The sequence below is a fragment of the Pundamilia nyererei genome, unplaced genomic scaffold (assembly GCF_000239375.1).
Source record: "Pundamilia nyererei isolate P.nyererei 1_Seehausen unplaced genomic scaffold, PunNye1.0 scaffold00200, whole genome shotgun sequence".
NCBI classification, from domain to species: Eukaryota; Metazoa; Chordata; class Actinopteri; order Cichliformes; family Cichlidae; genus Pundamilia; species Pundamilia nyererei.
The window spans coordinates 170634-197399 of NW_005187601.1; the positions used below are offsets into that span (position 1 = coordinate 170634).

Here is a 26766-nt window from a genome sequence, read left to right on the forward strand (position 1 = left end):
GCCGTATTTTCCAAACAACACGGTAATAACGACGGCCCGCTAGCATGCGCTACCAAAAATTGTGCTTTGTTGTGTATCTGACGGACGAAAGCTAAACCAGTTCCACACCACTGAAGCTGCAGCATTTTACAAACCAGTTCTGGTTCATCCGTTTCACTCAACGATCTGCTTTCACCCTCCTCGTTCTCCGTCGCCGAAATGCTTTTTCCGCCATGTGCATATGAAAACAAAGGCACTGCACATGCGTGTTTACCCATATTCTATCACGATATTTCATTTTCTTATCGTTGCCCAACATTACACCGGTATTACCGTGGACGGTATGATATGGCCCAGCCCTACTGTGTGGTTTGCAGCCTGGATCTTTTATCCAGCTGCAGGAAGACCCTACGAGGATGTCTGTCGGGGGGACAAACAGCAGACTGCTTCTGTCAATCATATCAGCAAATTCCACGTAAAAGGCAGTGAAACCATAAACGCAGCAAACAAAATGTCCAAAGGGCCAATTAGGGGGCAGTTCCCGTGAATAACTTGAAAGCAGCTATCATATCGCCTCGGCCTTCCCTGTTCACCACCCCTGGCTGTTTGTGGCACTGCCGTGATGCTGTTTGTTTTGCTTATGCATATATTTTGTGCATGATTCTGTATGACCACACTGCATATTTCTGATTTATTCTTTAAAACGAAGGCTTCCTGCTATTGTTGCACGGACACAGCTCTTCTTCATTGCAGAGATTAAGCTGAGTTGGCCGCATGAACAAATGTTTCCTTGTGTCAGCATTCTCCTGTCAGCCCGTTTCGTTTTCCTCCTGCTTCTTTGATTCTTGCACATCTTCAGTCGGCCCAGTCAACCTACAGTGTGCTTCAGCTGAACTCGGACCAGAGAGTGCGTTTCAGCTCTCCTCTGGAGCACAGGCTCTGGTGATGCACATTGTGGTTGAGTCCTTAGACACAAAGTAACATTCACTTTTTCTCCTCTTTGTTGCCAGATTATTCTAAAGGCTTTGGAGGGAAGTTTGGGGTCCAGAATGATCGCATGGATAAGGTAAGGACTCCGTGTTTGTGTGTACTTTTCTGTAGAGGGCCTTGTCTTACATGTTACGTCTGACATCGAGCAGAGCGCGAGCACATTCGAGGATGTGGAGAAGCTGACTCCAGCTTACCAGAAAACCAAACCTGTGGAGGCCGGTGAGCATCGTTCATCATCAGCCGTCTGTTAGTCACAACTTGAGGAAACTAGGTAGTCGACGTCACTTTGTTTCCTCCCCGTTCCCAATCGTTCTCATCAGGTGCCAGCAGCACAGGAAGCATCAAGGCCCGCTTTGAGAACATCGCCAAGCAGAAAGAGGAGGAGGACAGAAAGAGGGCTGAGGAGGAGCGGCTGCGTCGTCAGGCCAAGGAGCAGCAAGAGCAGGAGGCAGCGCGCCGCCAAATTGAAGAGACTGCCAAAGCCCCGTCTCCTGTCCCTGCTGCAAGTCCCAGTCCGACCCCAAGCCCGACTCCAGCGGTTCAACCAGTTAGAAGCCACGGGGTGAGTCGTAGTGATTTTTGAATGCTTAGGTTTAGGCCTAAAGCTCACTGTGACGCTGCCAATGTAGAGACGCAAAGAATGTTTTTTACAGGACTTGATTGCGATTGCAAAGTTTTTATACAAAGACTGTTTCCCAGGAAGAGAACTCGGCACATAAATGGCCTGGATTTGTATAGTGCTTTACTAGTCCCTAAGGACCCCAAAGCATCCAGTCAGCCACACATTCACACACACAGACTGGTGATGGCAGCTACATTGTAGCCACAGCCACCCTGGGGCACTGACAGAGGACCCTGGCATCACCGGGCCCTCTGACCACCACCAGTAGGCAACGTGCGAAGTGTCTCGCCCAAGGACACAACGACCGAGACTGTCCAAGCTCGAACCGGCAACCTTCCGATTACAAGGCGAACTCCCAACTCTTGAGCCACGATCGCCCATTAACACACAGACACTTTTGCATCACTCTTTGTGGCACCGCTGTGTTTTAGACCAACAGTGGATTATTATTGTTATCATCATCATCGTGTTATTATCCAGGAAAAGCTTGGATGCATGCATGTAGTATACATGACACCAAACTTTAAAACATTGTCTTCAGGTCTTGAAGACCTGACCTAAACCTTTTTAACATATAAAAACCTAATTTGATCAGGAGAAACGGTAACTTGTTGGGACTGGAGTTGTTTCAGACGCTACTGTGTCTGGTAAACCTTACTAATACTATTACAGTATAGTTTGGCGATAGTATAAACTAGCTCTCCAAATCAGCACTCTCTCTCTAACATGAGTGCTGCAGTCTTTAACATGCTGTGTTTACTGTGTTAGAACACGGAGGAGGAGGAGGAGGCCTACGACACCGCTGAGAATGGAGGGCAGCTGTATGAGGCAGAGCCACAGAGCCACTACACACCGCACGATGATCTGTACCAGAACCCCAAGGAGTCTGCAGCAGAAGGTGAAGCTCTTTATTTTATTTATTTTAATTATTATTAGTATTATTATTATTATTATTATTATTGGTGGCTTTTCCCCTCTGGCGTTCACACAGGAATGCTTACACTGCATTACAGGACGGCATTAATGCAGTGTAGCTTTCTACTTTGGACACAGGAGCCAAGAAGGGACTAAAACCTGTTACACTCATGATTCTTTTACTTACATTTCATCTGACAAACTGCTGTTTGCTATGAAATTGTTTTTTTGTTTTATTTTATTTTCTAAAGGTAGAAAATGACACTTTGTTTTAAAACAGTATTAAACAAAGATTTGTGTGAATAAGGAATTAGTTGAAAAAACAGCATTTATAGCACCGTCATGTCTTTGTTAATCTGTAGGTTAGAGTTCCTTGTAGTGTAGAACCACCTGATTGCTCTGTAAGCTTTTATTTAAACTACTGTTCAATTGCAGACACGCAGCAGTACGACTACGGGGAGGACCTTGGGGTGACAGCTGTGGCCCTATATGACTATCAAGCAGGTAGTTTATGTATATATGTGTACGTCCTTTATAGAAGAATCAAAGTGCACTTTAGATCCTGGATGAAATTATTTAGAGGATCAGTTTGTTTTTGTTTTTGACCATTATCGTATCAACAGTAAGCTCTTGAGACATTTAGAGCTCCTTCCTCATGAATGTCTTCCCATTTCAGCGGGCGACGACGAAATTTCGTTTGACCCCGACGACATCATCACCAACATTGAGATGATCGACGAGGGCTGGTGGCGAGGCGTGTGCAGAGGTGCTTACGGCCTTTTCCCAGCCAACTATGTGGAGGTTCGGCAGTGATGACGATGATGACCCGTCTGCCCGTGCTTTTGCAAAAAAGGGGAGGGAGACGTTTTCAGATACTGTCCTTCTCACACCTGGGTCTTTTTTTTCCTCTCTTTTTTTTATTTTTCCCTCCCTCTCTTCGCGTCATCTTAGTGTTCCGACACAATGCTAGATGTCTGAGCTCCTCACAGCTTTTCTTCTTCTTCTCTCCTATCTATTCAGTTATTTTTAAATCGGAGACAAAATGGAGAACCGGTTATCTGACTGAATACTCGGCTTAACGCGGCACAAAGCTTTGCACCTCTGTTTAGCAGGAGTTAAAGCTACAAGATGCAACCAATAGTTTATTTGGAGACTGGGCTGATTTCACTTTTTAACACCAGTCATGCAGTCCCAGCTTGCATTTTGCAGCTTTAAATATATTTTTTTCATGTTCAGCTTCACAAGGTGTTGATCAGGCACTGTTGCTTCTCCGTATGTCAGTGAATAATTATTGGCTAATTATTCTCCCCCCGGTCCTGTGGCCTGCAGATGGTTCCCCCTCCATCAACATCTTCCAGCCTGAAAAGCAGCTGGAGGAGTTGGTGTGAGGAAATGCAGTGATTGCATCATGAAGAGTACCCTCAGTCTCACCAAAGAGCAGAGAAATGGCTAAATCGAGCTTATAACATCTGAAACGATGTGCACAGAGCTCAGGGTGCTCACTGTGTAGTAGCTCAACCTTAATTTAAGCAGGAGAAGTTTGAAGTGAGACAAATCTCCCTTCCTCTTTGGATTATCATGTATATTAATGGTTATATTCTGTCCAGTCCAATGACCCAATGATCCCATTTGCTTCTTGTTTAGTGTTTGTAGTTTGCGGTGTTGCACAGGAGTCCAAACCCCCCTTCCAACTGTAACTGTGCATGCTGATGAAATCTGAGGATGGTTTAAAGCTTCGTGTAGTACGAATAAGTCTTTTTGTGTCTGTTGGAGAAAACTTACCTTTATTAAGTTGTTCTCAGAATCACAGAAACACCAGAGATTCATTTGTGCTACTTGGGTGAATCACCAGATAAAGACACAGTGTTATTTGAATTCTATTCTGCAGTGCTGAATCATAGACTTCATGCTTTGAATCATGTACATAGAGCTCATACTTTATAATGCTTGAAAGAAGTCCTAGATATAAAAGCAGGGTTTTTGTTCCGTCACTGTGTTCTTCTGTGGAGGTGGACAGGACTTTTATAGGGTTTCTTTTCTTGTCGCTGGGAATGCTTGGAGGTTTTTGTGCGTCATGTTGATATACACGTGAAGCTTTGTGATGACTGCTCTGGAGCCTAGCTGACATCCTTCGCTATGACCCAGCGGTGCGTGCGACCTCTCGTTGTCGGCAATGACGATGACCTGTGGAAATGTATCCAGCTGATGTTGAGGGACAGGGCTTCAGTCTGTTCTCCAAACATGAATAATTCCCAACAGGCAGCAGGCTGGACAAACTGCTCGTCTGTGGAGTGCAGTAGTGTAGCTTCCACAGGTGTGTGCGTGCGTGTGAGAGTTTCTTCGTTTATTCATCTTCTGGGTTTTATAATTAAAAAAGTGACCTTTTTAAATGTATTATCTGTACCTCTGTTTGCTTGAGTCACATTATTACCTGCTTGTTCTTTTTATTTTTTAGTTTCAATAAATAAACTAAATAAGCTTGTTTATGGTTTTTTTGCCCTCAGGCTTTTAGTTGGTGTTAATTTTTAAGTGAACGTCTCGCATTCATTTAAAAATTATCGGGGGTTTAACAAATTGCAGTGATGTCATGATATCTGTAGACGATTTTGGGCAAATGCATCCAGTACTGCTGTGACTGCAAACAAGGACAGGTTACATCATTTACAGTATCATACATATTATTTTGATCTTGTGACACTCTTGGAAAATGTTGGTTGTATTAAAACTTAAGTTTCCAGATGGGACTCCATTTACAACTTGGAAAATAATTTTGTTAAATGTGTGCAGAGTTCGTTCATCTCCAAAGTGTGGACATGTATATGATTGCTAATAGATTTTAGTTTCATTTATCACATTTATTTATTTTTTTGCACACTGAAAAGACCGTGCACCAGTGTTTCAGATTATCACAAAGACTTAAAAGCCTGAATTTCACTGGTCTTTTTTTATCAAAATGAATTGGGATCTGAGACACATGCATTAAAAAGATATTGAACATTTCACACTTGAATAGGTTAAGCTGTCCTGCAAATTACTGTATTTGAGAACACAAGAACTTCACATTGAATTTGTGTTCAAAGCATACAGAATACTTTGCACCTAGAAATTCTTAGTCACCGACGGACTCCATATAATTAAATATATACTATCATTTTATGCCTTATTAGGATTATACATTATATTTTGCATTTATGTTTGCTATACTTGCACGTTTTAGTAAATCACTGCACCTATTTCTAAAGAAATGAAGGGTCAGTCAGACTCTTGCACCATGCTGAACAGGTGAATGTGTTATAAAGCAGCAGTCTTCTTGGAACAGCAGGAAACTTATTTTTCCGACACGACGTGAAGGCGCTATAACTGCCCGGATGCGTTACCAAGATGGCGGCTTAATGGACTTCAGTTTTTGCAAAATCAAATGTAATTGTTGTATGAGCATTAGTTAGTACAACGTGGATACAATAACAAGTTAGCATGCCACGTTTGTGTGCTTTCTGCGGCTGTAATAATCGAGTGGGCTGTGGGCTTTCGTTTTTCGCATTCCCAAAGGACAGTACAAGGTAACTTAGTCACAAAATCACAATGTTTTAAATGACGTGTTTTCGTCAACAGACAAGTCATTAAAGACTTACATCAGCGGAGATACGCAAGGTTTCTTACTCTGTGGTATTTAATCACATCAGCTCAGTCCCGTTAGGTGATTCATCCTTAAAGCAACCTCGCCACTCGGCAGCCATCTTGGTAACGTCTGCAGGTACTTACGTAGCATTTTGATTTAGCTTTATAATGTTCACGGAGGGCGAAAAACTCCACGCACAGTCACCAGTCAAGGGTTATAAAAGCGCTTTACCTGGTTACTGACCTTTAAAAAAAAAACATCCAAATTCGTTTTTCTTTAGCAAAGGTGCCTCGAGGCGTTACCAAGGTAACTGTCACATAGCAATACTTTGGTTTAAATCACTTCTGATTTTACGTAATGACGTCAGGCAGAAATGTGGCATAAGTAATGCGCGAACAGCTGTTTCTTAGACACGTGTAAAGCGAAACATGCAGAAGAAGTCTGTGAAGCTGATCTGATTTGTTTTTGAAGCAATGTGAATAATTAATACAGGAGGCGGAAATGGCTTCTTAATTTGATGAGGGCAGACTTATCCCCCGACATGACGAGAGAAGAGTCCGACAGAGCTGGGTATGTGGTCTGCGAACAACATTTCAGGCCAAAGGACATAAACTCAAAGGTAAACCCTGTTTCTCACAGATGTGGGTCAGGAAGGCAGAAAGCAGCCCATTGTTTCTTTTTGCTTCCAAGTATTTCTTGTAATAAAGTTAACAATCGATCTCCAGGATTTCAGACTCAGTTCCAACACTTCATTTCAATTTTATTCCATTTATATAAAGCAAAATCAGAACAACAGTGCTTTATATTCTATGAGAAAAGACCCTACAACCCCTATGAGTGAGCACTTGGCAACAGTGGGAAAGAAAACATCCTTTTTAACAGGAAGAACCGGCTGGAGGAGGGGCAGCCGGCCCAAGTCTCTGTGTGAAGCATGCTGTCTTAGTTTCATTCACAGATGTGAGTTTTTTTTCACAAAGCCACTATTCACCTGCACGTATTAGGCAGTAGCACATTTGCTGCTAGCTTGTAACCTGCTGTCCTGACGGTTTATATCACACAGGTGCCTTCATTTAGCTGAAAGCACCCTTTTCTTTTGTAATGGGTGCAGCATACAGACCAATTTGTACATACAGATGTTATAGAGGCAACTCTTGAGGGCGATCGTGGCTCAAGAGTTGGGAGTTCGCCTTGTAATCGGAAGGTTGCCGGTTCGAGCCCCGGCTTGGACAGTCTCGGTCGTTGTGTCCTTGGGCAAGACACTTCACCCGTTGCCTACTGGTGGTGGTCAGAGGGCCCGGTGGCGCCAGTGTCCGGCAGCCTCGCCTCTGTCAGTGCACCCCAGGGTGGCTGTGGCTACAATGTAGCTGCCATCACCAGTGTGTGAATGGATGGATGACTGGATATGTAAAGCGCTTTGGGGTCCTTAGGGAATAGTAAAGCGCTATATAAATACAGGCCATTTACCATAGAAGTTTATTACTTGTTGGTGCAGACTCTCTTAAAGTTGCACTTTGTTTTTTAAGGGTAGAAGAAAACGTCTGGCTCCTGAAGCCGTCCCCATCCTTCTGCACACTATAAAGGAGGAACAGAGAGGTACAGACATTCAGTGAGAATAATGGTTTACATTCTTTTGTCTCTGACAGACAGTTTTTAAAAACATATTGTGTGTAACTTTTCTGGTGCTGTAGTAACATTTGAAATTGTGTTCTTCTAGATTTGGAGATGCCTTCTACTGATGTTCATGCTCCAGTGCCTCTGCAAGACACACCCCCATATGAACAGGTCGTGGCAATGTTTAACAAGCTGCTGGCAGAGAAGGATGAGGTCAAACAGAATCAAAGAATCCTGCTTTTCTATTGAAATATGTTGTTTTCATAGAAACTATAAATATCTTTTAATACACTTTTAGAAAATCAAGGATCTGAAAAGCAGTCTGCAGAGAGAGAGGGCCAGAATGCGGCTGATGAAGTTCCGCATGAACAGCAAAATCAGAGAACTGAAAAGAAAGTATGTAGCAGTTCGGTTATATGTGTCATTGCAGTAAAAACAGTACATTTAGTAAATATGAATGTGCTTCATTTCAGACTCGAACAGCAGCAGAACAGTAGCGATGACCAAGGCGATCAGCTGACTGCTGCCTCCGACTGCCTTCCACAGGCAGCAAAGGAGTTCTTTGACAAGCAAATAGCCATGGCCAAGGTGAGGAAACACGGCCAGAGATATGACAAGAAACAAAAGGACATGGCAATCCAGCTGTACAAACAGAGCCCAAGCTGTTACTCTGAACTCCAAAAAATGTTTCAGTTACCGTCTTCAACCACTCTGAGGAGGCACCAGGTGGTCAGTCAGGAAGCGAGTCCAGTAAGTTTGAATGTACTAACGAAAAAATCTGGATACTTTAAAGAAGTTCTCTTTTTTCATGATTTAGTTCCAGGAGGTCAACTTTCACATATTCTAGATTCCTTAGATATTTTCAGCCTTTTTTAATTTTAAGATTTTGGTTTGTAGCTTATGAAAATCAGAACTCCAGCACCTCAACATTAACCAACAGATTCTCAGAGGGATTCATGTCAGTCAAGTTGGCTGGCCAATCAAGCACAACAATAACATGGTGAGCAAACCATCAGGTCATAGTTGTAGCACATAAACAGAGGCTAAGTCCTGCTGCAAAAGGAATCTCCATAAAGTGTAATAGCTGATGAAAGCATGAAGTCCTCTGAAATCTTCTGCGTTGACTTTGGACCTGATAAAACAAAGTGGACTAACCACTACCCACACCAGCAGATGGCATAGCATCACAAACCATCACAGACCGCAGAGACCTTGGATCCTGTACCTCTCCGGTCTTCCTCCAGACTTCTGAATCCGAATTACTGAGCATGGGTTCAGTTTTTTTCTCCTTAGTAGATCTCTAAGGAAGATCTCTCAAATGTCATTGACAATCCTCTGAAGGTCATCCCTGTGCTTGAGCACCTTTTCCTGCTGTATGTTCCTCTTCCAGTCTGTTTTCCATTAATATGCTTTGATCCAGCACTCTTACCTACTAATGATCATCAACCAGACAACTGTCAAGTAAGCGGGTCACATTTACTGAAATACAGTATTTCTATTGTAGTAATTCTACAGTTTAAATAGTAAATTACTCAAACTTGACATCAGATATTCTAATAATTTGAGATACCAGATTACTGGGTTTTCTTTTGATGGGGACTTGACCCAGTATACTTCTAGTGGCGGTCCCAAGCATAGATAAATCCAACATACTGAGCATTTTGGAGAGAACGAAGTTTGATATTATTATGTGTGCAAGAGATGAGGTGGAAGGGAAGCAAGGCCTGGAGCACTAGAGGTGGATTCAAACTGTTCTATCATAGTGTAGATAGGAAGAGTATGGCAGTAGTGTTCTGAAGGTGAGGACAGGATGCCCCACACGTCTGATGTTAACAGGGACAGAGGGATTCTGGAGTAAGTTGGATGAAGTGGTAGAGAATGGTGATTGGAGCACACATCAGTGGACATGTAGCTGAAGGGAACAAGATAAGATAAGATGAGCCTTTATTAGTCCCACTAATAAAGGCTCAGTCACAGCAGAAAGTGGACAGTGCAAAGTTACAGCAGCAAAAATTAAGAAAAACACTGGATTAGGATAAGATAATAAGAATAAAACACTATATACAATAGAATAAAATACTACGTTGTCAGAAGAAAAAAAATTACTTAGTGTTATTGCACCTGTGTAGATGTGTGTGTTTGGTCAGCTGCGAAATCTTTGTTGTGGAGTCTGACAGCAGTAGGAAGGAAAGACCTGCGGAGTCTCTCCGTCCCACATCGTGGGTGCCGCAGCTGCCACTGAAGGAGCTGCTCAGTGATGTCAGAGTCTCCTGCACGGGCTGGGAGATGCTGACCAACAGCGATGACAGCTTAGCCGCCATTCTCCTGTCACTCACCACCTCCACAGGGTCCAGAGAGCGTCCTAGAACAGAGCTGGCCCTCCAGCCTCTTCGGTCTCTTCCTGTCCCCAGCAGACCACACCGTAAAAGATGGCTGAGGCCACCACAGAGTCATAGAAGGTCTTCAGGAGTCGGTCCTTCACTCCAAAAGAGCAAAACAGCCTGCTCTGCCCTTTTCTGTAGAGAGCATCTGAATTATGAGTCCAGTCCAGTTTATTGTCCAGATGAACACCAAGGTACCTGTAGCTGTCCACAGAACAGAGGAGAAGAGGAGTACCGTATTTTTCGGACCATAAGGCACATTAAGTGAAACAAAGCAGTCAGATAAGTCAAACTTTACTCAGCTCATTCTTCTTGCTTCCTCCACTTCTGTACCATTGATTCATTAATGCTGAATTCTCTGGCAGCTGCTCTGTTCCCATGTTGTTGCAGTATATTAATGACTAACCTCGTATTGTGGATGGATTATCTCAGTTGTTCTCCTGACTGAAGATTGGTCCTTTTACAGCATCCTGCCATGCGATTGCATTTGTCCCTAACCATCGGGAACCCTCGGGTTAACATTTATTGAGTGGAAAAAGCGAGTTCATCCTCCAGCTTCACTGCATTTATGTTATGCTAACATAGCTGTGTAGCTAGTGATCACGTAGCAAACGTAGCTTTGGAGTTGACGTAACGCCACAATGCATTGTGGGAGCGCGGCACCATTTGAGAAGGCCACGAATCAAAACAAACACAAGGGTCGTGTCCAAATTCATGGGCTGCATCCTCCTGAGGACCCGGCCTTCGCGGTGTACGTGGGCCAGGTCCTCAGAAGGTCGGGTAGGCCGGAAGTAAACGGTTGGGGAAATTGGACGGTCTAGCCTTCAGATTAGCGTCACCGCTGTCTCGGTGGAGTTTAATAAACTCGTCTGTCTGCTCCTTGCTATCCAAAATATAACAGGACACTGGCGTAAATTCTCGACCGTCTCATACTTCTGTTTAATCAGTTTTCTGTTTGACGTTCAGTCAGCTGTGTGAAAACCAAGGAGGAACCCACCCGGGGGATTAATAAAGTTTTATTTTATCTAATCTAATAACTTTAATCTCAGCCAAACCGATTAACTCACGAACAAATAAAACACTGAAAAAAGCCCAACAATAACACTTTTAGGTTGTCTAAGTGACTTATATATTACGTTTAACCTGAGTAGCGAAAGTGATCTGAAAATGATGTACCGGGAGTTGTGCCGTTCTCGGCGGCTTCAGTGACCCTCAAGCTCCCGACTAGCTATCGAGCTGGTGGGTAGCAGACGTCTCCGAAAATGTCGAAGCACTTTTGCAAATATGCGATATCTTGATAAACCGAGCAGATATTTGATGTTTACACAGCTACTTTCTCGCCTGAAAATATGTTAAAAGTTTATTTTGTGACCCAGAAAGATTAGTAAGAGTAATTTTAAAACTTAGTAGTGGCCGCCATTGTTGGAAACTGGAGTTTGGCTGGGCCGCGCTATGAATTCTGGGATATGGTAGGCCACGAAGGACACACCTGACCCATCCTTCAAATTCGGTGAAAAGGAGGACGCATTTGTCGGCTGCATTCGGAAGAGTCTACGAATTTGGACAGCCTTCGTCGCGTCGCTGTGACGTAATCTGTCTACAAATGCGGCCTCAGGAGGATGCAGCCCATGAAACGACGTAATCTGATAAAAACTGATGTCTTTACCCGTCGGCTTCCCGTGGCTGTCATGCGACCGGCTATTGCAGTTAATAATACAACAGCTTCTTGCCATTTTTTGTGTTTCTTTTTATCGCTGTGTAATGTAATTTCAATTGAAAGCCTGCGTGCGCTAGTACCTCTTGCCATGAGTTCCCAGAATCCTTTGCAGTTTTACCCCTGAATGACGTCACATTTTCAATCTCTATACCAGCTAGCCCAACTTCAGTAACCCTACAAACGTCACTGCTGTTTAGTTTTCTGTCTTCATTTATGTTGGAAGTGATAGCAGAGCTGTACGTTTGAATGTTATCAGAAATCTCTCAGTCAGAACATGCTATATCGTGCTTAGCTAGTGAGCTAACTTCCTGCTAACTTTTACATTTAATAAATCCTGTTTTCATGGATGCCTGGATGTTAAACTTAATTGTTACACCTGGTAAAGCAGCAACGCTGATCATTTTATTACAGATGAAAGAATTTAGACAGTTTGTAACTCTCAGTGATGCTGCAGTGTTTGTTTGACTTTGAGACCTGAAGAGGACGGAGTTTAGGACCCAGATTAATCCGCGAGGCTCCTGACTACGGTAGCCGTAATGCTCCAACAATCCATCAAGCGGTTCGGCTTCATAGCTTACCAAAGTCGTACTAAAACATTTTTGACAACTTTTTAAGCGCCGTGTACCGCATCAAAAAAGGTTCGAGGTCAGTAAGCACAACCAGAATTCATACATAAGGCACTCTGTAGATTATTGAGAAAATTAAAGGATTTTAAGTGCGCCTTATAGTGCGGAAAATACGGTAGTTAGGTAGTTAAGGTAACAACCCTACACATGGTAGTGGATTTTGTAAAAAGAATGGAAATTGCTGTGTTAAACACTTCAAGAAGAGGGAGGAACACAAAGTGACAGAGTGGAAGAAGGTGAAGTCTGAAGGAGACACGAAAACACAACGTGGTGTCAGGGGAGAATAATTACGAAGGATCAGATGGCGTACGTTGGTGGGACTGGCTCAGACTGAGCAATTTAGATTTCAGGTAGCGTAATAAAATGGGAATAGCACATTGTGCCAAATGACCATATCAATGACCATATGGTCATGGCTGAATGTAAAAATGTTCACTTTGTTAGACTGTACCTGGTCAAAGATGCCACACATATGTTCCAATTGAATGCGTGTCTGAGAGAGACTTTTAAATGTCTTCAGTAAAAGAATGAACCTCACTTCAGGCCATTGTGTGAATGATCACTCTGTTATTACTTGTTTGTGAATGAAACTGTATTTCTTTCTTAAACTAGAGTGAAGAGGAGGATCGGGAGCCTTTGGGATGGCCTGCCAGTCAGAAGGTGATGACAGTAACAGTGAAGAGTGTGTTTTTAGCAAATCAAGGCAATTGAGCTGTGCATGTTTTAATTATTTATGTTTGCGCTCTCTGAGCTGAAGAGCTGAAAAAAAGTCGAGGCTCAAACGTTCTTGTGTCTGTATAAGAAAAAAAATGTGAGGGCAAAACAAAGATATGAAACCTTTTTTTTAAATTAAGGATCAGCTTTAAGATTTCAGTGAGTTTTGGCTTTGAGACTGTCGACGAGAATAAATGCCTGAGATCTTCAAACACCCTCACTTGAAGAGAATCATAGCTTCAGACTTTCAGACGGTTTACTTTAAATGACTCGAACTGTAGTAGTTGGCTCGGTCACCTCACAATAAAAAGATGCTGCGTTCAAATGCAGTCTGGAACCTTTCTGTGAGGAGTTTGCGTGCTCTCTGTGTCTCTGTGGGTTCTCTGACTGGGGTTAGGAGAAATGGTGAACATGGTCAACACATTTTTGTAATAGTTCAGCTTTCACTAACGGTTCTTTTTTTTAGGACACACCAGCTGACCCAGAGAGAGGTGAGGAGGAGAAACTTGCTGATGTAGCTGGATGGGTGGTGCAGAAAGTGGCTCAAGATCCAGAAGTCAGTGCTTGTACCAAATGTGAAAGTTTGCTTGTGGAGACCAATGACACTGAGCACAACTATCACACACGGATGGAGAAGGATGCCGTCTCAGCTGTGAAGAAAAGCACAACCTCTGCCCGGCTGCTTCATCCATCCGAAGCTTTCAAAGAATGCATTTCGAAATGTGACAGCGTCATCCAAAAAATCCCCCCAAATGCAATGGCCCCGAAGAAATTAAAGGCCTACCTCAGAGCCAGCGGTGCTTTCAGTGAGCTCCACCGCATCCATCCTGCCCACTCAAAGGCCATCGAGAGGGTCGCCGTGAATAAATATGTGATGTGCAGGGTGGTGGCCGAGCTGAAGGAAACAGCACAAAACAGAAAACGCACACATGAGAAAAAAAGTGCTGCGTGTCAAGAGCTAAATGTTAGCACCCTTGAAGTAAATCAGGACTAAATAAATATAAAATGTTGTTAATTTGATAATAAATTATTTTAGGCCATTCTAACTTGTCTGTGTTGTTTCAAGCTTTCCTGCATTTGACCTAGACGCATTTAGTTTTTCAATTTCAGTTCAATTTTACATAGTGCCGTGCCCAAAGGCACTTATTGTAAGGTAAAGACGCTGCAATAATAGAATAGAATAGAATTCAACTTTATTGTCATTGCACATGCACAGGTACAGGGCAACGAAATGCAGTTTGCATCCATCCAGAAGTGCTTTAGTGATATAGATATATTACAATATATATTAGCAATAATATAGATATGTGAGTATATTACAGAAATGGGTCTATTATGGTATGTTATAATGTACACGGTATGAAGTATGTTGTGAATATTCTATAACTATAAGTATGTACAGGCTGTAGTGAGTACAAGCTATGTACAGGCTATGAACAGGATATAAATATGAAAAACTATACAGAATATGAAATAAATAACTTTACAGAATCTGAGATATACAGCTATACAGAAATGGGAACTATGCAAGTTGTAAACAGTTGTAGGATTAAAGATTATCGAATGTACAGAATGATTATTTACACAGAGCTATACAGTAGTGCAGTTAAGATAAGTGAGGGTGTAGATAGTTTCTACAGAGGTATATAAAGTGCTAGTGGTTGTGAGTGGTGGTTCAGTCCATGTTATTATTGTGTGTTTGAGGGTACAGTTGTCCATTGTGGGTGTGTGTATGTTCAGTCCATGAGTCCGTGGGTCAGATGTCAGGAGGCAGAGTTCAGGAGTCTGACAGCTGTGGGGAAGAAGCTGTTCCGGTACCTGGTGGTCTTAGTCCGGAGGCTCCTGTAGCGCCTCCCAGAGGGCAGGAGGGGGAAGAGTCCATGTGATGGGTGACTGGGGTCTTTGATGATTTTCCCAGCCCTTTTCAGACACCGCTTCCTGTAGATGTCTTTTATGGCAGGAAGTGGTGCTCCGGCGATGCGCTGGGCAGTTTTCACGACCCTCTGCAACGCCTTCCGGTCCGAGGCAGAGCAGTTCCCGTACCAGACTGTTATACAGTTGGTCAGGATGCTCTCGATGGTGCAGCGATAGAAGTTCACCAGGATGTCTGAGGACAGGTGGTTCTTCCTCAGAGTCCTCAAGAAGAGGCGCTGGTGAGCCTTCTTGACCAGCTTGGAGCAGTTGGTCGTCCAGGTGAGATCCTCGGAGATGTGGACTCCCATAATACAAAGAAACCCCCAACAATCAGCTGTTTCAGTCTCCATCGTTGTATTTTAGCTGTCCGGTGCGTGTACGTGGGTGTGCGAAGAAACTCTAGCCAGAGAAAACATGATATAAATGATTCAAATCAGTGGAACTTTTGGTTGCTTCCTTATTCTCCTTATTTTACCACAACACACAGATCCATGTATAATTTGACACCGATTTTCCATTGGATGCTATTCCTGACACAAGCCTCCCATAAACCCAAGCTTGGGCCTGGCACTGGGTCTAGCTTGTGACCCCTGAGGTTCAGTTTGTGTCTCCTGTTCTTGCACTGGGGTTCTCTTGGCTGTAATGTGAATGTGGCAACTACCAAACTAGATAACATCCAACATTTTAGTGCTACATTGAATCTGCTGGAGTGAACCAAACGTAAAGGGATCAACTGTAGACTTGGGAAAAGGAAGCTTTAACTGATCTGCTGCTTACAACTGCTGAATTGTGACTGTAAATGAATGATGGACACAGCCACGCCAACCACTGGTTTTGGCTGCAGCCTGTACTAAAAGCACAATTTCATCTTATCCAGGTAGCTTTGGGGTTAAAACTGGATTTTCTGTACTACAAAGGTGGTTCTCTTCTTACTGGGGCATACCATCTGGTCCTAGGTAACAACACATGACTTGAATTTTTTTCCTTTTTCACTGCAAACAGTTTTGTTGTTCTATAAGCATTAACATATAAACCAGCGCACCCGTTTGTACTGTACAGGTAGACTATGCCTGCATTTGAACTCTGGTTTTGTTTTCGTGCTTTACTTGCTCTCAGACTATGAAACATTGGGGCTGCAGCTTTCCAAGAATAAAAACTGAGGCGACTGCTGTTATGATTTGGTGCTGCATAAATAAAATGGAACTCAATTAAAACAGTCTAATGCAAATATAAACATTAAATTAATGGACTGGTCGATGAGAACAGATCAGCGCGGTCGGTTTTTATTCCTACCTTTAACTTGATGACTCTTCTCAGTCTCACATCACTACTTTATCTGCAGCAGCTGGATTACTTTCATTCTCCTTTCACGTGAACAAGCTTGTACCTAGATCAGGAAACGCTAGGTTGGTGAGTTGGATCATGTGATTCTTATCCTGACTGCTGATGTTAGCGTGAAGCCAGTAAATGGAAAGATTCCCCGGGCACGTTAAGCTTTGTATTCAGCCCAAGGCTGCAAAACAAGCTCAGATCACCACACGTCCAACCACCGTTACAGGTTACAGTAAGTTTGACCTCACCTGTCCAAAGCACATTGCTACAGAAGTCTTGTGGTTTATTCACATGCAGACTTGAGCAGACAGCGATTGAACCACCAGCCTTCCAGTTAGCAGGTAACCTGTTCTACCACCTGAGCTACAGCAGTAGTCTGTCTCGCTGTGTTAGCCCTGCAGACTGGTGACCTGTCCAAGGTGTACCCCACCTCTCGCCCAGACTTACACAGCAGTCTTAAATGAAAGAAACAGATGACTCACAGGTGTGCGAGGCAGGCCAGATAAGAATGCTCCACCCAGAGGCTGAGACCGACTGCAGCCTGGCTAACGAATCCACCTGAAAGAGAGAGAACAGGAGAAACAAACAGCCCAGCCAGCTTGCACCCACCTCATTTAATGGATGCCCCCAGTTGGCCTACCAGGTGTATCTGGATGCTGCTCTACGAGGAGGGAGGGGTCGAGGATGAAGGAACAGGGAATCCAGGAGCACCCCCCTCCAGCAGCTGGAGGCCTCGGCCCAGTGACACACATCCAAAAAAATCTTTGGTCTGTGTTTATTCTCATGGAAACAGAGTAAAAGAATTTCTGTTTAACTGAACAATGTACTAAATAAATACTGGAATTTAGAAACTTTGACGTGGAATTGGATTAATATATTTTAAAGTTTAATCACTCAATACTTTAGAAGATTAATATTGTTCTCTGTTTGTGGCTCCATAATGTAGTGGTTCAAGCGTTCACTTGGCAAGCAAAAGGTCACTGGTTTGATTCCAGCTGGAGACACAAATCCATTGGTGGATGTTGTAAGGACAGGACACATCACATTTGGAGCTTCCTGCTGTGGTGACACGTGACAAAGGAGCAGCTGAGTTCAGTTTAATGGAGTTAGTATGTAAATCATCTCCTGGGAGGGTCCCTGTGCATCTGTGATGCAGAAACATCATCATCCAACTTATTCTTCATAACTACTTTTACCTCACTGCTCTCCAGCTACATCTTCATCCATACTAAGGTTGCTAAGCACTCGCTGTTACTGTGCTTAAGTAGGAATTTTTACACAATTTTTCTGATTTTCTCTGGACCACCCTATTCAATGAAAAAAAGGAAACGCTCTGGTGTAATCGTCTGATTATTCTGGCGATGCACACGATTCTCAGCCAACATACCAAAAACAAAGAGACCGTAACTGTGGAACGTACAAAGCAGGACAACAAAACGCAGTTATATGAGCATTCAGCGTCTGCGTAATAAAGAAAAGATGCTTCCTGTTATTCCAGATGACGGGATTTAGTTCATCCCCACAGACAGACTACCTCAGGTGTGGCTGGCTGCTTCTTAGCTGACACACAGACACTTAGACCCACGCACCAGGCCTGTACTATAAGGACTGAGAGGGATACAGTAGTGCAATATTATATTTATTTCTTACAGTGAATTTTGGTTGCCATACAAGAAGTTTTGAGGAATTGAGGGGGGAGGGGGAAGGAAGAGTGCAGTTACAGGAAAATTCTCTCTCTTTTCATTTCAGTAATTAGTTGACTCTATGATGATTTAATAGCACAAAATTACAGCAACATAGAAAACATGAACACAAGTCTTTGCACAAATTACCGAAAACATCTTAGCCTCTATGAAGACTTAATCAATGAGTAAAATCTATTCATGGAAAAAAAACAGAACTTAATTGATCAAAAAGAAAATACAAAAAAAAGAAAAAGTTACCCAAATGTTGGACAATGATAGAGTGGGAGCAGTGTTTTGACGGGGAGTGGAAGTGGGTTAGTGAGCCATGCCTGTGGTGAACACGGCCCGGTGAAACGCCACGCTACGGTGATGCTCTTTAAAGATTATTACTACATCTACTCAGCTCTACATGTCCACAGATAAAAGTGCTGAGTGACCCACTGATCCACAGGAAGGGATCAACAGGCACCGCACATCTTTTTGGTGGATCTCTGTATGTATACATACACACATATATATATATATACGTTTCATATAGTTTCCTATCAACATGGCCTGCAGATATACTTTTAGAAATGTAACTTTTGTGTTTTTTAACAAAAAACCCAGACTCGGGGATTTCAAAGCCTGGGTTCAGTGGTCACTTGATTGGCCAAAGTATTACTACTGCAGTAGAGAGTGCATCTATTTTAGGCAACGCTTAATAAAACACTGACAAGTGATTGCATCATGATATGTAACTTTAAAATGGCAAAAGAAAACACAACCAAGGAGATTCAGTTAGAATAAATATTGCTTCTTACATAACCCATAAGTTTAATAATATCCACATCGCATCTACGTATATATGGTATTTCTGTTTGGCAATCCACACATCAGTGTTGAACAGTTTTTGTTCAGGTAACCTCTATAAAATTTCATAGAACTCTATACAAATCTTTAAAAATACTGTGCTTTTCTACCCCGCCTGGCACGCCACTGTACGTGTTTTGAAAAGAAGTTCAAACAGGAACAGGATTGTAGCAGCATTGTCCCGTGCCGGCCTCTGTACGGCTAATGTTCACAGAACACAGAACTTGTGTATGTTTCATTTGTCACCTCAAAAAGCAGCGCCTACGTGAAGCTGTGGAGTGCGACATGAACGCAAATAAGGGCAGAAGAAAACCAGATATATTTCCAGACACTGCTTACTGTCAAGCACATATCAACGCTCTATCTAAGAGTGCTCTGAAAAAATCTACTTGGAGAGAGCGCCTTCTACCTACGGAGCTGTGTGACTGACGGAGGTGGAGGGCGGAGGGGGGCGAGCTGGTTACAGATGATGACGGGGCAAATGAGACCAGTGCTTAGGTCATCAGGTCAGCTCTGACAACAATAAATCTATCTTCTTAGAATTTTTTTCTTCTAAACATCTGAATAGATCTATACATATAATCTAATAGACATTTTAATCCATTTAAACACTCTTATATACACGACAGCGCATACTGCACTTCTACTTCCGACTAACCCGTTATCACTGCTGGCAAACGCACCGTCTGACTTGGGTTTAAACTGGATCCTCGGTCTGAATCCTGCCTCTGCTGCGGTGAAACTATGGGACTCGAATCGAGCAGCAGTTTTCTATCCCTGTCTGCTCTCACGCCGGGCTCACACTGATGACCGCGTGCTGGCTTGGTCAAGTGATTATTCTCCGTTTCTTGCACAGTGGTTAGAATGTAGGAGACGGCAATGTGAACACATAATTATGTAAAACCCAAAGCTCGAAAATGGTTCAGCGTGATTCGATGACATCTGACTCCAGCTTGCAGTTAAGGACGTTTAGAAGAAAGTGTCCTGTTACGCCCTAAAGACAAAGAGTCTGCTTTCAGAGTCGGTGACCATTAGTTTGCTTTAGTGCTGCTTGCCACCACGAAGGACTGTTCCAGTTTTTCCATTTTGAATCTGGTCAGATTTGAACTCAAGTTAACCAAATGCACACAGTTTATTATTATTTTCCTCATAAGCAAAAAACAGCATACAAAATGTTTCAATGATCCTTTTTGCTCCATAAAAATATGTTACTTATCGTAGCTTTTGAAATACCAATCACTGAACTGAAGTTCTTAAACGTTAGTTTGCTTAAAGCATTCTGGTATATTCAAACATGTAAAAGTTCAAAAGTAAACAAAAGGATGTTTGTAAAGGATTTCACACTGGATTCAAACGCAACAAAACGCCATCCAGTGAGAACCTTAAGCAGCTCAGTATTTTGGGAAATACACACACCGCTTTCTTCCAGGAAGAAAATCTGCACCAGTCTTCTGTCTGTGAGTCGAGCTCAGGGAGAAATATCCACCTCAATAATCAAAGACAAGATAAAGGTCCTCACCAACAAATCTTTTCACAACCTGCGGCTCGACTCGATGCTAAGCTAACCTACTTTGCACAGAGAACTGCATGAACATCTCAGTTTTACCTACTTCTATAAGTCAATGCATTCTTCAACTGAGCAATTTAGTTAGTGTACCTGAGTTTGACTTTTTACTGTCTACACCTTCTAAAGCTGTAAATGCAGTCGTAAAAGAGAAACATTGTTTCTAAATGAGTGTCCTTTTCTACACAGAATCACGTGATATTCCAACTGATTATTATTGGATACTAACGTGTTGTGTCCGTGTATGTTTTGTCCGATATGTACGAAACCTTTTTTGTTTTATAATACAGAAAAAATGATCCTTCAGTGATCTAGAAACAGGTGTGTGCTCTAAATAGGACTGACATTTAAAGTAAAAATACTGATATTCACTAGTAACTGACGTGAGTGGCTGTAGCTCAGGAGGTAGAGCAGGTCATCCACTGATCGGAAGGTTGGTGGTTCGATTCCTGGCTTCCCCTAGTCTACATGCCAAATATCCTTGGGCAAGATACTAACCCCAAATTGCTCTCCGATGCATCCATGTGAGTGTGTGAATGTTAGCTATGCATTCACGCACATCTTAGAAAGGTGTGCTTGGGTGAATGCACAAGTTGTGTAAAGCGCTTTGAGTGCTCAGATGAGTAGAAAAGCGCTAGAACCAGTCCATTTACCATTTACTTAATCTTTGGATTAAGTGTAATGCTTCCAGCATGTCTGTCTCATAAAGCAAACACTTTAGCAGACAGATGATTTACCAGTCCAGTATCTGGTACGGAGTTAGAACACCTGGGCCCTGTACCACAGCAAGTTCTACACAACCAACTTGCCATTATGTGGATTCACTCATCCTAACATTAGCAATGAGGATAAGTGGTCACTCAAAGCTGGTTATCAACTGCCAAAACTAATTTAGGGTTTCATCAGCACAGGTATATGAAAGGAGTGGTGTTGGCAGCATTTGACCAATCTGAAAGGAGCATTTCACTGGTCATATATGAGTCTTCTTCCACACAAAACGATCCCTGTGAGTGTCACCCACACCAATCAGATGATGATAAAAATCTAACAGCAAATGCAACATTGCTGCAAATAAGATGGGACAGCAGTGCTACAAAGCATGAATCTGGTGATTTCTCGCACACAGCTGCAACATTTATATTATTCCTGAATGCTCTCTCCATGCTGCTGTTTGTTTTTAAGGTGCACTTTAAAGATCTGAAACGTTAAACAGGAGTCATTTAAACATTAAATGTTACTGCCCACAGCCTGATAAAGGAGAAATGAATCTGACTGGTTGAACAGGTGCTCTTGCTGGGCGATCTTCATCCCAGTAGCTGCAAAAGATATCTCGCAGCAGATCAGAATCAAGTATAACAACATTTTACACATTTTCTAAATCACCAAATTTATATGCGCACATTCGGGGGACAGTGGGAAAGTTTACGCTTCATCTGTGGTTGTAGGTCCAGCTTAACAAGCTGCACATGTAAAATGTGTTTCCCCAGCAGAGAATCTACAATCTGTAACCTTCTCCTGACAGTTTTAGTTTTTATTCTTTCAGCTGCAGACTCAGTGCTGTTTAAGGGGTTTGACAGATTAAATATAAAAACAGTTCAAAGGTTTAATCTGTGCAGAGATGTCATATGAGGACAGCAAGTACAGTGTAGGTGTCCTGTTTTAGGATGCAGCTGACGGATAAAACATTCAATTATAAAGTTATATCTACAAATCTATATTTATTTCTGATAATCATCAGGGAAGCGCAGAGACATTAGGCACTGCTGAAAGACTTTAGTCCCTCCTACTCTGCCTGTAGAGGTCAGAGGGATCCTGCTATTTTCTGGAGAATTGATTGGTCAGTAGCCAATGACTTAGGTGGACATCGTAAGTTACCATAGCGATGTACCCCAGTATGATGTCAACCACCTTTGCACTACAGAAAACCAAGAGTTAACCCAGAAGTTACTTGGATGGCCTAAAATCCTGCTGCACAGTACAGGCCTCTGGTGGCCTTCTCTCATTTTTGTGATTTAACGATGCAAACAGCCTGTAGGTGCATTACTGCTGTCCGGTGTTATATCCTGCTAAGGACCAGGAAAAACAAGGGAAATGTATATAAACAAACTACAGGATGATGTCTCCTAGCTTGGATCCAGTGTAAGAACCCTGTCAGCACTATCTGCAGTACATTTATCAAAGTAGCAAAGCCGAGTAGTTGGTACTAGTTTGTGAAAGACAGTCTCTCTCTTGAAATGACAAAGTTCCAGTTGAAAGTCAAACTCAAGTGAAAAACTTGACCATCTTCTCATCATCCCACACAGTGGAAGCTTAGTAAGGTTTAGACCACACGCATCATTTGGGGCTAGATTGTTGGTTGATAGTTTTCCTTTGTTTGAATAAATGCGTGTTTATGCGTATCGATGTGTCATATCTTCTGCTCTCATTGAAAGTGAGCATAAAACAGGTGGACGGATGTTTTGCATTTCACTCCAGCTCTCAGCGACCAGTAAGAGAGCGATATCGATCTTTCTATTTCACAGCAAGAAAGCGAGTAAGTGGATTTCCCAAAATAATGCACGAATGCTAGAAACACACAGTGTAATAACCACTCTGTTCTACCACTTACACACAGGGTGTCTGGTACGTTAGCGTTACTGTGGGCCATACTGTGGGCAGGTGCCGACCTGCTGTAAGTGAAGAAGATTTGATGGTAAAAATACAAAAAGTAACACTTTTAGTTTCCCTATAAGTGCCCTATATAGCAGATTCATAGAAATAGTTAAATGGACCTTAATGATATTTTGGGTGAACTATTAACACACACACATGCACACAGAAGTAGGAAAGGAAAAACCGAGAGAGGAGAAGGACGCACTCTCAGCGAAGCTGGCACAACCATTTTCCTGTTCCAACATCTGTACGTCCATCTTGCATCCTCACCTTGGTTTTTCTTGAGTCACGAGGTGGACACCGAGCAGGTGCCGCAGGACTTCACGGACCCAGCTCAGGCGCAGCTCCTCCTCTGGTGACCACCCCTCTCCACACTTTGATCTTTGTCAGGGAAGAAGGCCATCGCAGTAACTACATGTGTGTAAGTGCTCAGGATGTAAAGACTGTGTGAAATCTCATTCGTCAGCTTGTGGCACTGTGCAGAAAGTGTGTGTGTGGATATGGTTTAGTATTAGTTAAACATGTCAGCAAATGCTGTTGTTTTGACACAAACAGGTGAAAAGCAAAAAAGAACAAAAAAGAACAAAAATGAAGTCTATCTCAAATTGTTCTCTACAACCTTAGATGCACCCAGAAATATAACTCCGGTAGGACTCTAGTGAAGAAATATTCTCTGAACAAACTCTAGCAAAGATAGAAAAGGAGCAACGACCAGCTCAGCTGGGTTTTCATGCACCCACACCGGGGTGTATGGAAAAAGTCTTGAGTATCCAAAGCAGTCAGGTGACCACGAGTCTTTGTGTGAAGAAACTTCCAGACAAGTGTTTTTTCCCAGTGTTTCCAGAATATGTTGTTTTCTTTACAGTCCCACATACTGTCCTCCTTTCTCTCGCCTTGATTTGACATAGCAGCTATTCTCTTCTTTCTCCCCCTGCAGTTCCCCCAAACATCCCATGATCCCCTGATGCTCAGGACAGTGGGAAGCAGGAAGAGGGCGAACAACACTGGAGCACTGAGATGAGGCCGACAGCGGAGGATGGGAGGAGACAAACACAGCAAGAGGCAGCATCAGCTTGGACAAAACTTCCACCCGGTTCCACGTCTTGAGATTATGTCTGATGAAGAGATTGGTAAAAGTGATTCGTGACACCTCCCTCTCCTTGGCCCTGACTCCACACGTCGCCAGCCCGTCACCTCGGGGCTTGTCTGTCCTGCAGCAGCTTGAGGGCCCTCTCGATGTTCATGCGGTGGCCCACTCTTGTCACGCCCAGGTCTATCAGGTCCTCCTTCTGCAGCGAGGGCAGATGAGCACCCTCGATCTCATTGTCCAGGAAAGCGTCCCTGTGCTCCCCCAGGTTGAGACTCTCCAGCCAGTCCGCCACGTCGTGCTTGCTCCACAGCTCCATGGGTTTGGAGGCGAAAGGCTTGCCTGAGGCTGCCACGGCCTGCATCAGCGTAAGTGGAGATGGAGAGCGCGAGCTCCCGCTGCCGCCACACGAGGAGCTCAGGCTGTAGCCGCCGCCGCTGCCCAAAGGTGGGGTTGGCAGGCCGAAGACGTCTGTGAGGGTGGGCGACACAGAGGGAGGCAGTGAAGAGCAGGGGGTGAGGGAGGACGCCGAGTCTGGAGGGCTGCAGGGGTGCGTCTGGGATGGGAGACTGCTGGGAGGGGTGGAAGTGAGGGTGGTAGCGGCGGCAGCATTGTTACGCATTCCTGAGTCATCGGTAGGAGGCCTAAGAGGGACAAAGAAGAGATGAGCGGTTAGTTCGGGTCAGACTGAGCCAACATAAAAGCCTGACATAAATAACACAGCAAACACTTTGCATTTCTTTGGCACTTTAAGGAAACATGCAATAAATGTGCAACTGAAATCGTAATTTAAAACCTGGATTACATCTTAGTCAGACAGTTTACAATAACATGTGGTTGCAACAGGTTGCTAACAGGAGCTAACAGCAAAGGCTCAAAGTATCACAGATTAAGAAAAACCACTTTGCAACATGAAGGTAGGTCAGGACCCTTGAGGATGCAGGCGTATCACTGTCACAGTCTGCAGTGTAGAGACTCCATGAAGGGAGAATTTACCACAAAGTGCAAAACACTTATTATCCTCGAGGCCAGGAAGGCCTGGTTACACTGTGACTGCTGGTGCTCATGCTGCAAAACTGACTGAGCAATGACTCAAAGCAATTCTTCAACAGCATACTTTTCAGTCACTAAAGACTTGCAAATAGCGGAATAGTGCAATACTTCAAAAGACCACAAGGTGGCACCATATGCAAACAGCAGGTACACAAAGTCTGAGGCCATTTTCCAGTTCTGTGGTTATTTAGTTAGCTACTCTGAACCTGTTAGTGTATCTTTGAACTAACACACCATTATTGTAATATGAGCACAAGATGCGATCATTAAGATCAGGTGAAAAATCCAGATTTTCTTCTTCTGAAAATGATTTAATGCAGAAATATTAAAAGTACATCAGTAATGCATTTCTCTTTAAACTGCGTATCTCTGATGATTTAACGAGTATTTAGTAAAGCATTAAGAAAATAAAGAGAAGCTGAAGTGAAACTAATAGTAAATACACCATAGTTGTGGGTATGAGCTGGACCGGTAAGCTCACCACATGTAAGCTGGAACAGGTCCCGATGACCAGCTGAAGGCTGCTTACAGCTAATGGATTATTCTCACTTTTGCATTAAATTTGGGATCTTCGAATAACATTTCTTTCGGCTGAAATTCATTTTTTAAGAACTGAAGTAATTTCATTCAACCAAAAAAGCCCATACAGCCTTCATTCCTCGTTGCAGAAAGGATTTTCTAGGCCTCTTAATATGTATGTGCAATGGCTTATCACATGATTATGACATAATTAGTATAGCAGCTTTAATAACGAGTGAGTGCAGGCTTCAGCATTCAGAAAAAGATGCTGCATGCTGAGAGTGCCGCAGCCCGAGGGAAGCCGGCAGTGTTCACACCACCCATTGGCTCTTAATGGATGGATGTCTACCACAACAATGTGAGGAGGGGAAAGGTTAGCCACTCTCATCTTTTTATAGCTATTACAGCATGAGACAAGCTAAAATAATAGAATAATGAAGTTGCCTTTTCGACCTGAAAAATGTACACTGTCAGCAAAGAAATATTAATCAAATTTCCTCTGAAAGAGGCACAAACATTTCAACTTGTTAGTTTCAGACACTGTGCTCCAAAACAGTCACAGGAAATTGAAACAGGGAAGCTTAATGCTAATTCTTCTTGGTGTTGTGGCTTTATTTAAAGCACATAGTTGAATAAGCGTAGACCTCATTATCCTAGTAATAATCCCGGCTGTCACAGTACTGGAAGATGGGATCATGATACACTATAGCTCACATTTGTACCATGTTTTCAGTCTTGGCTTGAGAATTGCAAAACTTTACTTTTCAGAAAGTTGCAGTATAAATTGACAACTCACAGCTGAGAAAAGTGCAAGAAGGTCTTTACACAGTCTGCGGTGTCTTTCTTATCGTCACCAAATTCCATCAAATGACCAAAAACAAAGAACGCATCCCACTGTGTGTGCATCAAACCCCGCGCCCTCCCGAGGCGTAAT

The 26766-nt window shown here is 43.0% G+C and overlaps 3 protein-coding genes across 17 annotated transcripts in view; 2 read left to right on the plus strand and 1 right to left on the minus strand.

The window, feature by feature from the left end:
• cttn (cortactin) overlaps window positions 1–4984 on the plus strand; it is a 16241-nt gene extending 11257 nt beyond the window's left edge. For all 3 annotated transcript variants that reach the window (XM_013914485.1, XM_013914483.1, XM_013914484.1), the window contains 6 exons: window positions 990–1045; window positions 1119–1188; window positions 1290–1531; window positions 2360–2489; window positions 2942–3010; window positions 3183–4984. In XM_013914485.1, coding sequence (XP_013769939.1) covers window positions 990–1045; window positions 1119–1188; window positions 1290–1531; window positions 2360–2489; window positions 2942–3010; window positions 3183–3319 — 704 coding nt within the window. In that variant the 3' untranslated portion in view covers window positions 3320–4984. The remainder of the gene's footprint in view (window positions 1–989; window positions 1046–1118; window positions 1189–1289; window positions 1532–2359; window positions 2490–2941; window positions 3011–3182) is intronic.
• An 872-nt stretch (window positions 4985–5856) lies between these two features.
• On the plus strand, window positions 5857–14208 carry LOC102207650 (uncharacterized). Of its 6 annotated transcripts, XM_005747579.1 has the most exons (9): window positions 5857–6066; window positions 6618–6744; window positions 7649–7718; window positions 7840–7949; window positions 8035–8132; window positions 8210–8324; window positions 8430–8486; window positions 13073–13120; window positions 13641–14208. In XM_005747579.1, exons 1-9 carry the CDS (start codon window positions 5981–5983, stop codon window positions 14166–14168), a joined length of 1239 nt encoding a protein of 412 aa, XP_005747636.1. In that variant the 5' UTR covers window positions 5857–5980; the 3' UTR covers window positions 14169–14208. The 6 variants fall into 6 exon arrangements, with proteins under 6 accessions (XP_005747636.1, XP_013769949.1, XP_005747637.1 ...); XM_013914495.1 differs by having other exon boundaries at window positions 8210–8486; XM_005747580.1 differs by lacking the exon at window positions 8430–8486.
• Window positions 14016–26766, minus strand: part of shank2b (SH3 and multiple ankyrin repeat domains 2b) — a 125512-nt gene continuing 112761 nt past the window's right edge. For 6 of the 8 annotated variants that reach the window (XM_013914492.1, XM_013914490.1, XM_013914491.1 and 3 more), the window contains one exon: window positions 21020–24904. In XM_013914492.1, the coding sequence (XP_013769946.1) occupies window positions 24364–24904 (541 nt within the window). In that variant the 3' untranslated portion in view covers window positions 21020–24363. Of the gene's footprint in view, window positions 14070–16956; window positions 16979–21019; window positions 24905–26766 lie in introns of those variants that run through there. The other 2 variants (XR_001290549.1, XR_001290550.1) reach the window with 2 other exon arrangements.